The sequence below is a fragment of the Engraulis encrasicolus genome, chromosome 7 (assembly GCF_034702125.1).
Source record: "Engraulis encrasicolus isolate BLACKSEA-1 chromosome 7, IST_EnEncr_1.0, whole genome shotgun sequence".
Taxonomy (NCBI): Eukaryota; Metazoa; Chordata; class Actinopteri; order Clupeiformes; family Engraulidae; genus Engraulis; species Engraulis encrasicolus.
Window position 1 is genome coordinate 21,930,376 of NC_085863.1, and position 12,800 is coordinate 21,943,175.

Genomic DNA, 12,800 nt, shown 5'->3' on the forward strand with positions numbered 1-12,800 from the left:
CCGAGGTCTTCCACTACATCACGGACAGCATGGCCCCGCACCCGCGACGAGACTTCGTCGTGCTCCGGTGAGTTAGGAAGACCGTGAGTGACTCACTCAGAACTTCCCAATGTCAAGTGTTCTAGCCTTGCTAGGACGTGAAACGCTCAGTGAATGGATACTCCACGTAGTTCACCGAAGAGTATCCAACCACAGGGCATTTCACATCCTAGCAAGGCAAGAACACTTGGCATTGAGAAACAGCCACTGTCATCTTCGCACTTAGCAACTTATGTTGGTTTCCAATGGGAAATTACATTCCAATAGTGGTGTGGATCGGCACTGCCCTCACGATCCGATTCGATCATGATTCGGGAGGTAGTGATTCGATTCGATTCTATACGATCCGATCCGATCAGATCCAATCCGATTCAATTCTATACAATGCATTGCAATGCATTACATTACTACTGAAAGCAAAGCAAATGTTTAATCAGTCATGATGAGACAATACAAATAGTCAGATACTGAGCAACAATTTATTGGCTGTTTTCTGTATCAGTCTGTATCAGTCTTGCAACGTTTTGAAGTGCTTTTATTTAATTTAACATTCATTTGCTCCCGAAATATCCATGGAAGTAATTGAAACTTAAAGAAATTGCCGGATCGATTCTGGAACTTGCCGGATCGACTCTGGATCGTCAATGCCCCGCATTGGATTACTTCGCTGAATCGATCATTGTTGACACCACTACATTGCGACCCATTAAGTTGCAAACTTATTCAATGATGTTGTCGAGAAATCCTTCCAATCCTTCCAAGCCAATCCTTCCCTGTCTCTCTTCCCACTCATTTCCTGCCTCTCCTCCATTCTTCTGTCAAAAATAAAGGCAAAAAACCCTAAAAAAGTTTGAATGGTTGGGACATATCCATACCACTTGAAATAAACCATCCATACCACTTGAAATAAACCATCCATACCACTTGAAATAAACCTAGCTGGTCCCTTCCACCTTTCCAGAAATATTATGCAGTAGGCTCATTCGTGATGAGTTTCCCCTGGGCAACCTATTAAAGGGACAGTTTGGTCAATTTCAACATGCAGTTGTATTGCTCACGCTACCCTTGACTTGTCAGTACCTGGTGATGCCACATTTTTCGGCTCAGCCCTTTCCGAGATATGAGCAATTCTAATGGGGGCAGCGTTTGTTTACATTTTTAAAAAATGAAACATAGGCCAACTCCAAATATTTTCCCAAAAGGTACTGCTGTTTGCTAGTTGTCTGCTGATGTGTTATAACCTTTTGGATGTTTTTGGGAATTAATAAAAATGTTTTTTTTGAAATGTAAACAAAGAGCTGCCCCCATTACAATGACCAGGATCTCGGAAACGGCTGAAGAAGAAGAAAAAAAAATCTCAGGCACTGACAAGTCCAGGGTAGTGTGAGCATTACAACTGCATGTTGAAATTGACCAAACTGTCCCTTTAAGTGGCTGAGTGGTTAGCAACATAGCTTTTGAGAAACAGAGGTCCAGAGGAGGGCAGTAATTATGTACTGAAACTGTCAAATCTGGTTCAGATAGGGCATATGCCTGTGGCCAAACGGTGTGGAGAAATCTTTATGGATAAACCAAATGCGGTAGGAATTTTCCTATTAGGACCACCACATTTGTTTTCCATCGATGAAACAAACGACGCATCATCTCGACAGGCTTTTTTCCGACATATTTTAAGGATGATAAATTAGCTTTGCTCTTCCTCTGCTAACAACTCCCCACTCCCTGTTCAGCCATGTTGGTTGCTTTCCAGCTCAGCCGTGGCTTAGTCAGCTGGGCACTGGTGGACTGCTACGATAGAGACCCGGGTTCAATTCCTGACCCGGGTCATATCCCGATCCTCCCCCGTCTCTCTTTCCCACTCTTTCCTGTCCCACTCATCACTGTTTGGTTGTGGTTGCTTTCCTCCAACCACAACCAAAAGAAGCCGTTTGTATTTAAGTGAACTGTATGGACACACTGAGAAGAACTCATGTGCTCACGTTTTGCCTTCTTTAGCTCTCTGTACCTTTCTCTCTCAGTGGCGTTTTCTTTTTCTTGTCTATGGACACACTGAGAAGAACTCATCTGCTCACATGGTGCGTTCTTTAGCACTCTGTACCTGTCTCTCTCAGTGGCGTTTTCTTTTCCCTGTCTATTGCTGTTTCCCCATCTGCATTCTGTCTTTTTTTTCTTCTGTCTTCTGCTCTCTCCATCTATCCTTCCTGCCATGTTGCTTATCTGATCGTAATGGCAAAGGTTGAATGGGTTGCCTCACTGTACCTGTGGTGAAGAACTCACCACACAGTCTAAAGTAAAAGGCGAAACAAATGGAGGAGAAGGAAGGAACACTCAGCAGAGTGCCCCTGCCTCGTCCTATTCTCGTAGGCCCTAATCATGTTCAGCATGTGCCACCGCCTGAAACGCCCCTCTCTGTCCCCCCATTATGTTAGTGCGACTTGCTTGCCATTTGTGTGTGTGTGTGTGTGTGTCTGTGTGTGTGTCTGTGTGTGTCTGTGTCTCTGTCTTTGTGTGGCTCTGTGTGCCTGTCTTTATGCATCTCTGTGTGTGTGTGTGTGTGTGTGTGTGTGTGTGTGTGTGTGTGTGTGTGTGTGTGTGTGTGTGTGCGTGTGCGCGTGTGAGAGAGAGAAGCTCTGAGCTCTGAGCAGTGTTTACTGTGTGCAGCACCCTTAACCACAAATGAGGAATTTATGTTTGTGTTGCCGTGCAACACGGGTACGAAAATAGTCGAACCACTGATGCAATAAGTTTCAAATAAACAGGAAATGGAAACAAACACTAAGCACTAACACACTTACCATTACTGTACCAGGTTTGTGCACACTTAACCGTGCACAACCAAAGTACAATATCCAATATTGAGCAATGTTTAAAGATGAATGCATATCCCGGCAGCTAAACTGAGATTAATGTTGTTGTAGCAGGTCATTCGAATCCAAATAAGACCAATATGTCTAAATACTGTAAGTTGCAGAGTAATACATGGTGTATAATATAAAAGAGCTTAGAGAATTATATCTCCAGTTGTTTATCTGTAACTTGTTGGTGTTGTGGTCTTTAGAGAGTTACATTGAGAAACAGTCCCCCTCTGTCTTGCATCCATACACCTTGATATTCACCAGTCATAGTTGCTAGCTATGTTAGCTACTTTGTTGTTTTCTATGCAGTTTCACATTGGCAACTACCCAAGTTGCTAACTGGCTGCTAACTACGCTTTCGAGAAATGCACCCCTAACTTGTAACCGGCAGTAGTCTATTATTAATGAGCTTTGGGTACATTTCTAACGACCCTGAAGCATTTACACACATGCGTGCACACAGGGAAGCTGAGGAGGGGGGGCAAATGGGACAGTTGTCCCGGGGCCAGGGAGAGAGGGGGCCCAGAATTATCTCCTCATCCCATTGCATGTATTGGATTTGGGGCCCTTTCATATGTCTTTGTACCGGGCCCAGCCAAAGCTGGCAACGGCTCTGCGCGCACACACGCACACGCATACGCACACACACACACACACACACACACACACACACACACACACACACACACACACACACACACACACACACACACACACACACACACCCAACACACCACACCTCGACATATATTGGGAACTGTGAGTGATTGTGTAAAGGGCGGGTTATACTTCCTTTCAGTGCCACGGAGTGAGCTTGTCCCAGCCATGATGCAGTTAATTTTGGTTTATGCCCTGTTTTGAAGCGCGGTCTGCACGATGTCATTTCACGCTCAAACTGCCTTCAATACAAAGAGTAACCTAGAAGTGTTTTTTTAGCTTCACAGAGTCGACGACAATGAAAATGAAACATTACATATTTATGTCACGTGCATTTTTGTTCGCACTGGCAGCAAGCGCATAGTTTGGAACAAAGAAGTGGCTCATTTGTCGAGGATAGGTCGCACGAAGCGGAATGTTTCCTCGACCTCGGAACACTGTTCAACTGTCCAAATAACTTCGGCTCAATTCGAAACAGCGTCGTAACTTGCAAGCGCACGTGTTGTCTTTGGTTCGTGTAAATAAATCAAACGACAAAGCACGGGCAACTTATTTAAGGAAGAGCTCACAGTCCGTAGACCGACGAAGGTTAGAACAAGGAAGTAGCTTGTTCTCTCGACTCGAGGACAGAGCAGGCTGGTCGAGAGGACCAATCAGAGACCTATTTTCGCCCTTCACGCCGTCGCTGTCTGCATTATCCCTGCGTCGAGACACAATTTCGGGGAGGTGCCCCAGAGTACCTGCGTGATGGGGGGGGGGCTTCACTCCGTTAACTGCGCGGCTCACTGCATCATGACGCAGGGACGCTGATCTCGAGGCATAAACCACCCTTTAGTGTGTGTATTCTTCCCTTGGTGTCTGTCTGTCTGTTTGTCTGTTTCAAGTGGGTGCATCTCGTTTCCCTCAGATGAGAAATGGGCCATACAAAATAATAAGTGTGAGTCATGGGTGGTGGTTTATTTTCTCCAAGAAGCTCCCTCTGCTTCACAGTACCTTTTGTTGTTTCCGTGAACAGTTTTTCTTTTATTTATAGATGATTGATTCTCTCCCCCCCCTCGGTCATGAATTCTAGTCATCACCATCAGACCAAGGGTCGGGTCCATGGTGCGCGTGTGCGCGTGTGTGCGTGTGCGTGCGTGCGTGCGTGCGTGCGTGCGTGCGTGCGTGCGTGCGTGCGAGAGTTACAGAAGGCTGGTAAAAGGGTGAATATCCAGTGTGAGCCTATAAGATCAGTGCATGTGAGAGTGCATATGATGGTAGTCTGCCCCTCTCCTCATCAACTTTTGCAAGCGTCTGAAAGGCTATCTTAGAAGAGGTGATGTGCCGTTTCTCTTTGCCACTTTCCAAAGACCAAACTTGAAGGAGCTGGCTTGCCATTTCTCTGTGGCTCATAAAAAAATTATGAAACGTTGCTCTAAGTCAGTGTGTGTGCTGGCCCACATGTCCTGGCGAGGTTGAAGATGCCATTGAACTAGCCCCAATTGAGCTAAGCATTGATGTTGACGTCCTTTAAAAGATTTATTGACTGGAACCTTTGGTGGAATAATAGGCCTACCTGTATGAAAAAGGGAAGTGTGCGTGTGCGTGTGCGTGTGCGTGTCTGTCTGTCTGTCTGTCTGTCTGTCTGTCTGTCTGTCTGTCTGTCTTTTTTATCTCTCTGTCTGTCTGTCTGTCTGTCTGTCTGTCTGTCTGTCTGTCTGTCTGTCTGTGTGTATTAAGGGTGTGAATAATAGAGTTGTATCAATGCATCAATCCTACAGCTGGCGATTCAATTAATCGATTCGTCCATCGATTAATCAATTTTTGTTATTTTTGCACTCGTGTTTTGAGGCATTTTTTATTCTGCTTATGCAGTAATATTAATACTGTCTGCAATTACAGTGTTCCTCAAATGGAATACATGCAGATATTTCAGCTTCTGTTGATTTATTTACCATTTCCCACATACGCCAAGCCTGTAAGGTAAAAATGCTGAATTGAATTAAATTGAATTGAATCAAAATAATCGAATCGTTGACCTAAGAAATCGATATTGAATCGAATCGCCATTAAGGATCTGATTTACACTCCTGGTGTGTATGAGGTGCTTGTGCGTGGTGTGTGTGTGTGCGTGTGTGCTGGTGTCCCCCCAATATAGAGCATTTCTCTGTGTCTCAAATGATTTGGCTTCCAATCTGTAGGTCGATCGAAAGGGGAAAAAAAAAACAAGTCACAAACGACCTGAATGTTTTCAGGAAAAGGGTGTTAAAAGAAAAATCGATAATTTTCCCGCCAGAGAAAGAAAAGGGGAAGACAACCATTTCACTACTAGCCCATTATTAGTGCTCCCGATTTGGGCTTCTAGGGTTTCAAACCTCCCCTTGAATCAGAGGGAGTCGGGGGGGAGCCTCATTACAAATAGTTGAAGATGAAACAAACAAAGCAAGTGAGTGTGAGTGGGCAGAAATGGGATGCAGCCTGAGACTACTTTGTGTTGCTTTAACCGTGTGTGTGTGTGTGTGTGTGTGTGTGTGTGTGTGTGTGTGTGTGTGTGTGTGTGTGTGTGTGTGTGTGTGTGTGTGTGTGTGTGTGTGTGTGTGTGTGTGTGTGTGTGTGTGTGTGTGTGTGTGTGTGTGTTTTATAAATGATTATTGGTCCTCCATGTATTGGTGTACATGTATTGGTCCTCCCAAATAAGCTAATTGTGTGTACGTGTGTGTGTGTTTTGTCCAGGCGCTGGTGTAACGACCTGCCGAAGGGTGTGTGTGTGCTGGTGTCGTCGTCGGTGGACCACGATGACGTGCAGCTGGAGGCGGGAATCCGCGCTGTGCTGCTCACCTCGCGCATCCTCATCGAGCCCTGCGGACTGGGCCGCTCACGCCTCACACACTACTGCCGTGCAGACCTCAGGTACACACACACACACACACACACACACACACACACACACACACACATACACATACACATACACATACACATACACATACACACACACACACACACACACACACTCACACACACACACCACTGCCCCGACAACCTCAGTTAAAAACACACACACACACACACACACTACCACCTTGCAGACCACGCACGCACGCATGCATGCACGCAGAGACAGGCAGTAGACCTCAGTAGCGCATATCCGTTACGTACACTCAAACACACACAATGACAGATACGTACACATATCACACAGCCACAACGACCTCATGTACAGTAGGTTTTATTTTGACATGTACACACAACTGCTGCAATGACCGATAAGATATAATAAAAGATGCATAATAAACAGATATCACATGTAGGGAAGTTCAAAAAAAGTCCATACTAAGTCTGACGTAACAACACAAACTTGAAAGCAAATAAAAGGGGCAATTCAGCTTTGTTCACCTCTCTCTGGGAAACAAGAGTGTTAAAGGTACTGTAATAGATTTCCTTCAGGGAGAAAGGTGTGGGATTCCAATGAGTCAACATACTGTTCATCTTTTTTCCCTAGGCAGCATCAAAGTGTGTGCTGTGTGAATGAAAAGGAGCAAGCACTTCTGTTTCCATTCCTTTTTTTCTATTTATAGTTGACTACAGTGTGTCCCTGAGGAGTACATAAAAAGTGCTAGTCTTTTTATTTGTTCTTTTCTTTGTTCTTTTTGTCATATCGTGTTCATATTTTTCACTCCAAGTTCAAATTTGGCAGTCTTAATAATGTCATTTTCACACACTTCACAGCACTGTGGAAAAAAAGCCCCCAGTTAACTGAACGGCTGTTAATTGACCATAGCTTCTACTTGAAGTTAAAATGTTCACTGTCATAAATATTGCTCTGTAATACTTTAGGAAAAAGCACTCAAAGGTTTCAAAGGATGGCTTTGAGCTACAGTGGTGTCTGCAAATCCTTTTTCAGCTGAGCTTTTTTTTAATAGTTGTCATTGTTTTGACAAAAGAGCATACCAAATGACATTATTTGATATTTGCAGCATGAATAGGTTTTGTCTATGTGCAAATGTGTCCTTTATTGTGATTTTTGGCTGAGAAGATTGACATTGGGTGAATGCTCAAACAACTGGGCAACCTTTCATGTAGCTCTCAAAAGAAAAGTTGAATCACTGTTCTGTGTGGATGCATGTAACAAGGGTAAGAAAAATGCATAGCAGCCCTTGTTGATGGCCTGTAGTGGAGAAATAATGATCTCACTTCGTGTAAGAAGCTACACTTCGCCGTTATCATCGCAGAACAGACTGACCATGGCTACCATCATAACTTGCGTGCGTGCGTGTATATGTGTGTGCACAGTATCCATGTGTTCTGGATTTCATAACTCATAAAATTCTGCTTAGTATCAACTGACAGCCTCCTCATTTGGAGATTTCACCCTTTGAACGCGCAGTTGCTATTAAAGGCCAACTTCCGATAAAACACAGTTTTACTCTCTCCTTTTGAAGATCGGACGGTCACCCCAAGTTAAACTCACTTGCAAGGCTCTCATAGCGGTGCGTCACCTCGCCTGGCTGTGTTTCCCGGTGTTTCCCAATTTACATAAATAATGCAGAGAAACGAGCGAATCACGAAAGCCTTTCTGTGTTTCGTCACGTCGAAAGAAGGCGTTGCCCACAAAGGTTTATGTCGACCCATTTTTCTAAAAACATGTCGAGTAATTTTTTTCTGCTTGTTTTCAATACAAGCAACGTCTGGTGGCCCGAAATCTAGCTTAGCTTAGCTATCAGCTGGTTGCTACTCTCAGGTACACACACAGCACAAAGCCTCATCCATACAGCAAGCCCACTCTGGTTGCTCCGTGCCTGCAGCTCGCCTAGGGGTCGCTGTCGAAAGAGCACAGCCCTGAATGGAGCATGCACGCCTCCGTTGGCGCCCCTATAGTGCAGTACCACCCGGAGAAGTGGCGACTCTGTTTCCCATTACATTCTATCCAAGAACAGGACTGAGCCAATCAGAGACACATTTCCACGAGAGCAGGAAGAGTGAGCCAATCAGAGACGCATTTCCACGAGAAACACGGACTACCCTCTCGTTTCTCCACAAGCCACATTGCTGGCTTGCAAAAACGGCTTGAAACAAAGCAACCAGAACGTTTTTTAAAACGGGACCAACGCGTAACACATTCAATAACAATGGGGAACACAGCAATATTAATCAAATGACGTTGAGAGGCCATCTTTAATACTGTATAAAATTAATTTCAACCAAATTTGAATTGTACTATGATGATGCATGCAATAATAATAATAATAATAATAATAATAATAATGATAATAATGATAATAACTTTGTGTATACCACAATTCAAACAAGACACCTAAATGTGCTTCATCAGTTCGAGTAAAAACAAAAAAAAAGGTTGAGATGTTTACTTGACAGTCCAGAGGTGAAAATTGTTCCTCCTCTCTCTCCTCACCGGTTTCTTCTCTTCTCTTCATCTGCAGAGGCCGATCTCCCGAGTGGTACAACAAAGTGTACGGCCACCTCTGTGCCGTGGAGGTCGCCAGGATACGAAGCTCCTTCCCTGTGCTCTCGGCACGTGGACCGGAGACCAAACTGTAAAGGACATGACTTTGATGACAACAGACGCACCCCCTCCCCTAAAAAAAGATCCCTCTCTCTGGAACTTTAAAAATTAATCATCACAAGAGGGGGCTGAGAGAAAGAAAGAAAGAGAAAGAGAAAGAGACGTGACGGAGAAAGAGAAACACGGACTCCGGCGTATACAAAGTCCCGTCTCTTGCTCCGTAGTGCAATGGGTGAACTTTTCAGACCCAACCACGGACATCTTAACGTGGCCTCGTCCAAGCCAAGCCATTATTATCAAGAAGACACTTCTTCCTTATTAGCCAAAATACCATGGAAATTGCACGACCTGAGGACAGACGGTCCAAGTTCGCCACCATGTCAAATGCCTTTCAGGTGGAAAGGTCAAAGTAGCAGCTGATCCAAAACGGTGGAGTGAATTTTAAATTGTGCCCTTGAGAGACCCATGTGTGTCTGAGGGAAATTGTTGGTGTATGTAGGTGGGTGTGGGTGTGTGTGTGTGTGTGGGGGTGTGTGTGTCCACGTGTGTGTGTGTGAGAAAGAGAGAGCGTGCATCGCAGTGTGACCTTGTTCAGTGGCATATTAATGAAATGCATGCAGATAAGGTGGGGACCTTTACAAAGGGTGTGTGTTTGTGTATGCGTGCGTGCGTGCGTGCGTGAGCAGGCAGGGTCGGGTTAACACATTTGCCAAGGGTTCCAGATTGGCCAAAGAAAGAAAAGGAAAAAGGGGGTGCTCCCTGCAGTGTTGAATCCCACTGTTGACAGACCAGTCTGCTTGACAAATCCCCTCTCTCACACACGCAGACACACACAACCAAACCAACATCCCTCTGAACCCTAGACATAGCCATACAATTTGCAGAGACAATCATGAAAATGTATTCTGATGATTTCGCTCACTTACTCCCAGGGGGGTTGTGTGTGTGCGTATGTGCGAAGAGTAAAGGTTTCCGCCTGTGCGAATTCTATGCACCTCATGCATCTCAAAGCCATGTTTATCGGAATGGGCCATCAGTTGCATCATTGACATGAGAGACTGTTGAGGAGGTGTGTCTGTGTGTATGTGTGTGTACAGTATGCATGTGTGTGGTGTGTGTGGTGTGCGTGTGTGTGTGCGCGTAAGTGCCTTTAAGCCATTTGTGTGTGCACTCATTTGCATGCACCAGTGTGTGTATGTGTGCACACACACACAGGCAAGTGTGTGCCTTCAAGCCATATTGCCTTTTGAGTAGGCAAACACTGAATCTCAGGGGTGTTCAGTCTGCAAGCCAAACGGAGAGTATTTTTGCTCCGCTCCCAAACACCACATCAGCGCTACTGTACAGCATAGGGAATATCAAAAGCCATTTATGATAAAGACGAATATCCCTTCAGTGCCCGTCACTCAGGAGTTGTGTAGTATTATTATTATTAGTCGATGATGTTAGTTTTCACACAATGATGTGTGTTATCTATGCAAAAAAATAAACCGTATTAACTCCAAGAGATTATAATATATTTTTTAACAGTGAATTGATCATCAGTGTATGTTTTTTTTTTTTTTTTGCTCTGTTATAGCCACCCATCCACGTTCTTTTGACTGAATTCACGTCATGCCATGTCAGTGTGAATTTAGGTGCATTTAGGTGATGCAGGGAACGCCAAAGTGCTGCTCATTTCACGTTGTCCTGATGGTGCCAAGATGTTCCTAGATAATTGTACAGGTCTTTCGTGCTGCTTATCGAGGTATTATTAAAGGGGGAATAGCAATGCCGTCAAGCTATTGTGCTTTTCCCTTTTCCCTTCAGTCACTTTGTCATGTCTATCTTTTTTCATCTATCTCTCTCTCTCTCTCTCTCTGTCTCTCTCTCTTTTCTATTCTATTCCATCCACCTCTCTTGCATGTCTCGATGAGAGCAGAGAGAAGAGGAAAGTAAACTCCTTGTTCCTTCATGACACTAATCTGTAGGTAATCTTTGTGATTCGTTATGCTCATTTGCAGCAACAAAAAATGTTTTTGTTTTGTTTTTTTGGGGGGGGGGGGGTGGCGGGGTGGTTGGTCGATGAAAGTCACATCCAACAGGAAATGCCTTTTTCCCCCGCCTGTTCAGGGGTCACTTATATGTTCGTTTTTTTGCATCCTCTCATTTCCTCACTCTTTAAGTGTGTGTCTTTGTACCTAAGTTTGTGTAGGTGCATGCTTTTTTATGTTGTCCTATCATATTTGTCCAGTACATGTTGTCCATTCTTTTTCTCTGTGTGTGCAAAGTGGGCATTATGAAAATGTCACTGGTCTGTAGGCGTCTGACCTCAGAGCATCCGATCATGCTGTACATTGCTTCTGCCACCGTCTCTGCCCATCTAGTCTATTCATAGCTTCTCCCCCACCACACCACGCCACGCCACAAGGAACACTCATTGACATGCATATGGCATCTACTACATCTGCCTTCTCTCTCTCTCTCTCTCCCCCCCCACCCTCTCTCCCTCCCTTTATCTTTCTGCCAGTTCCTCTCCCCTCCCTCCAGCATCTCAGCCATCCAGTGTTCATTTATTTATTTCATGTCAAGATCCCTCATGCTTTTTTAAAAGCTTCCTTCAAGTTAAAGTTCGTGCTTGCGTGCCGTGCGTGTGTGCAAGAGTATGTGTGCGCATGCTGAGATTTGGGTGAGGGGATATGGCGAAATCGTACCAACTTTCATTTCAATGTGCCATCCAATCATACCAATTTGTATTTTCAAAACATTATTGACAAAATGGTTTATTTAACAGTAGCTTAATTTTTTGTTCTGCAACAGATAAGACTGTGATGTTTTTGGTTTTTAATATCTGGTTGTTCCTGATCGATCTGACACCATTTCAATTTACTACCTATTTGTATAATATTGTTCCACTTCAAAACCGAGTGGAAATCAATAAACTTGTTGTTTTGGAAGAAAAGGTGTTTGTCTGTCTCTTGTGTTAGCTGCTATCTGATTGTTCCCCCCCCCACTTTCTCCATCATCTCCATGTTTGAGTGACAGGATTCAAGTATGACCTTAATTTCCCTCAGGCAATAAAGAATCTATTTACTTGGAGTACAATGTTAAAGTAAAAGAAAAACTGCAAAGGGAATCTGGGATTTTAAAGGCATATTGTCATATTAGTAGTATTGTATTGTATTGATTATTGTAACAACCCCTCATTGTCTGCCTGATGAACCTGAGGGCAAATATTCAACTCCTCCTGTTCCCCAATTTGATTACTGGGATTTCAATCATGTCAAGTCAGAGTCTGTGCGCCTTCCTACCTTTTGTCATGTGTGCTCGATTCAACAGCTGGCTCTTTTTCAACAAATGAGTATGCAGTTCATGTCGACCACCACCTAATAAATTATTCCAATATTCATATGGCTGGAATAGCATTACACAAAGCTCTTCTCTTCTTCCTCATCCTTCTCCTCCTCATCCTCCCCATTTTCCCCCTCCCCACTCTACTCCTCCTCCTCAGACATCCATGTACAATACATAGCCTATACACTCATCTATTCATAATGGGTATGCAGTTCATGTCGACCACCACCTAATAAATTATTCCGATATTCATATGGCCGGAATAGCATTGCACAAAGTTCTTCTCTTCTTCCTCCTTCTCCTCCTCCTCCTCCCCCTCTTCATTCTTCTCCTCCTCCTCACTCTGCCCTTCTCTCCCTGTATGGCTTGGATAATGCCGTGCAAAGCTCCTTTCTTCTTCCTCTCTGTCCACC

General features: G+C 44.3%; 1 protein-coding gene across 4 annotated transcripts in view; it reads left to right on the top strand.

Annotated features, from left to right (window-relative positions):
• The window catches only part of stard8 (StAR related lipid transfer domain containing 8), a 109,884-nt gene extending 100,304 nt beyond the window's left edge, over nt 1-9,580 (top strand). For all 4 annotated transcript variants that reach the window (XM_063203085.1, XM_063203082.1, XM_063203083.1 and 1 more), the window contains 3 exons: nt 1-67; nt 6,264-6,440; nt 8,972-9,580. The exon at nt 1-67 is cut by the window's left edge and continues 151 nt beyond it. In XM_063203085.1, coding sequence (XP_063059155.1) covers nt 1-67; nt 6,264-6,440; nt 8,972-9,089 — 362 coding nt within the window. In that variant the 3' untranslated portion in view covers nt 9,090-9,580. The remainder of the gene's footprint in view (nt 68-6,263; nt 6,441-8,971) is intronic.
• Nucleotides 9,581-12,800: the final 3,220 nt, after the last annotated feature.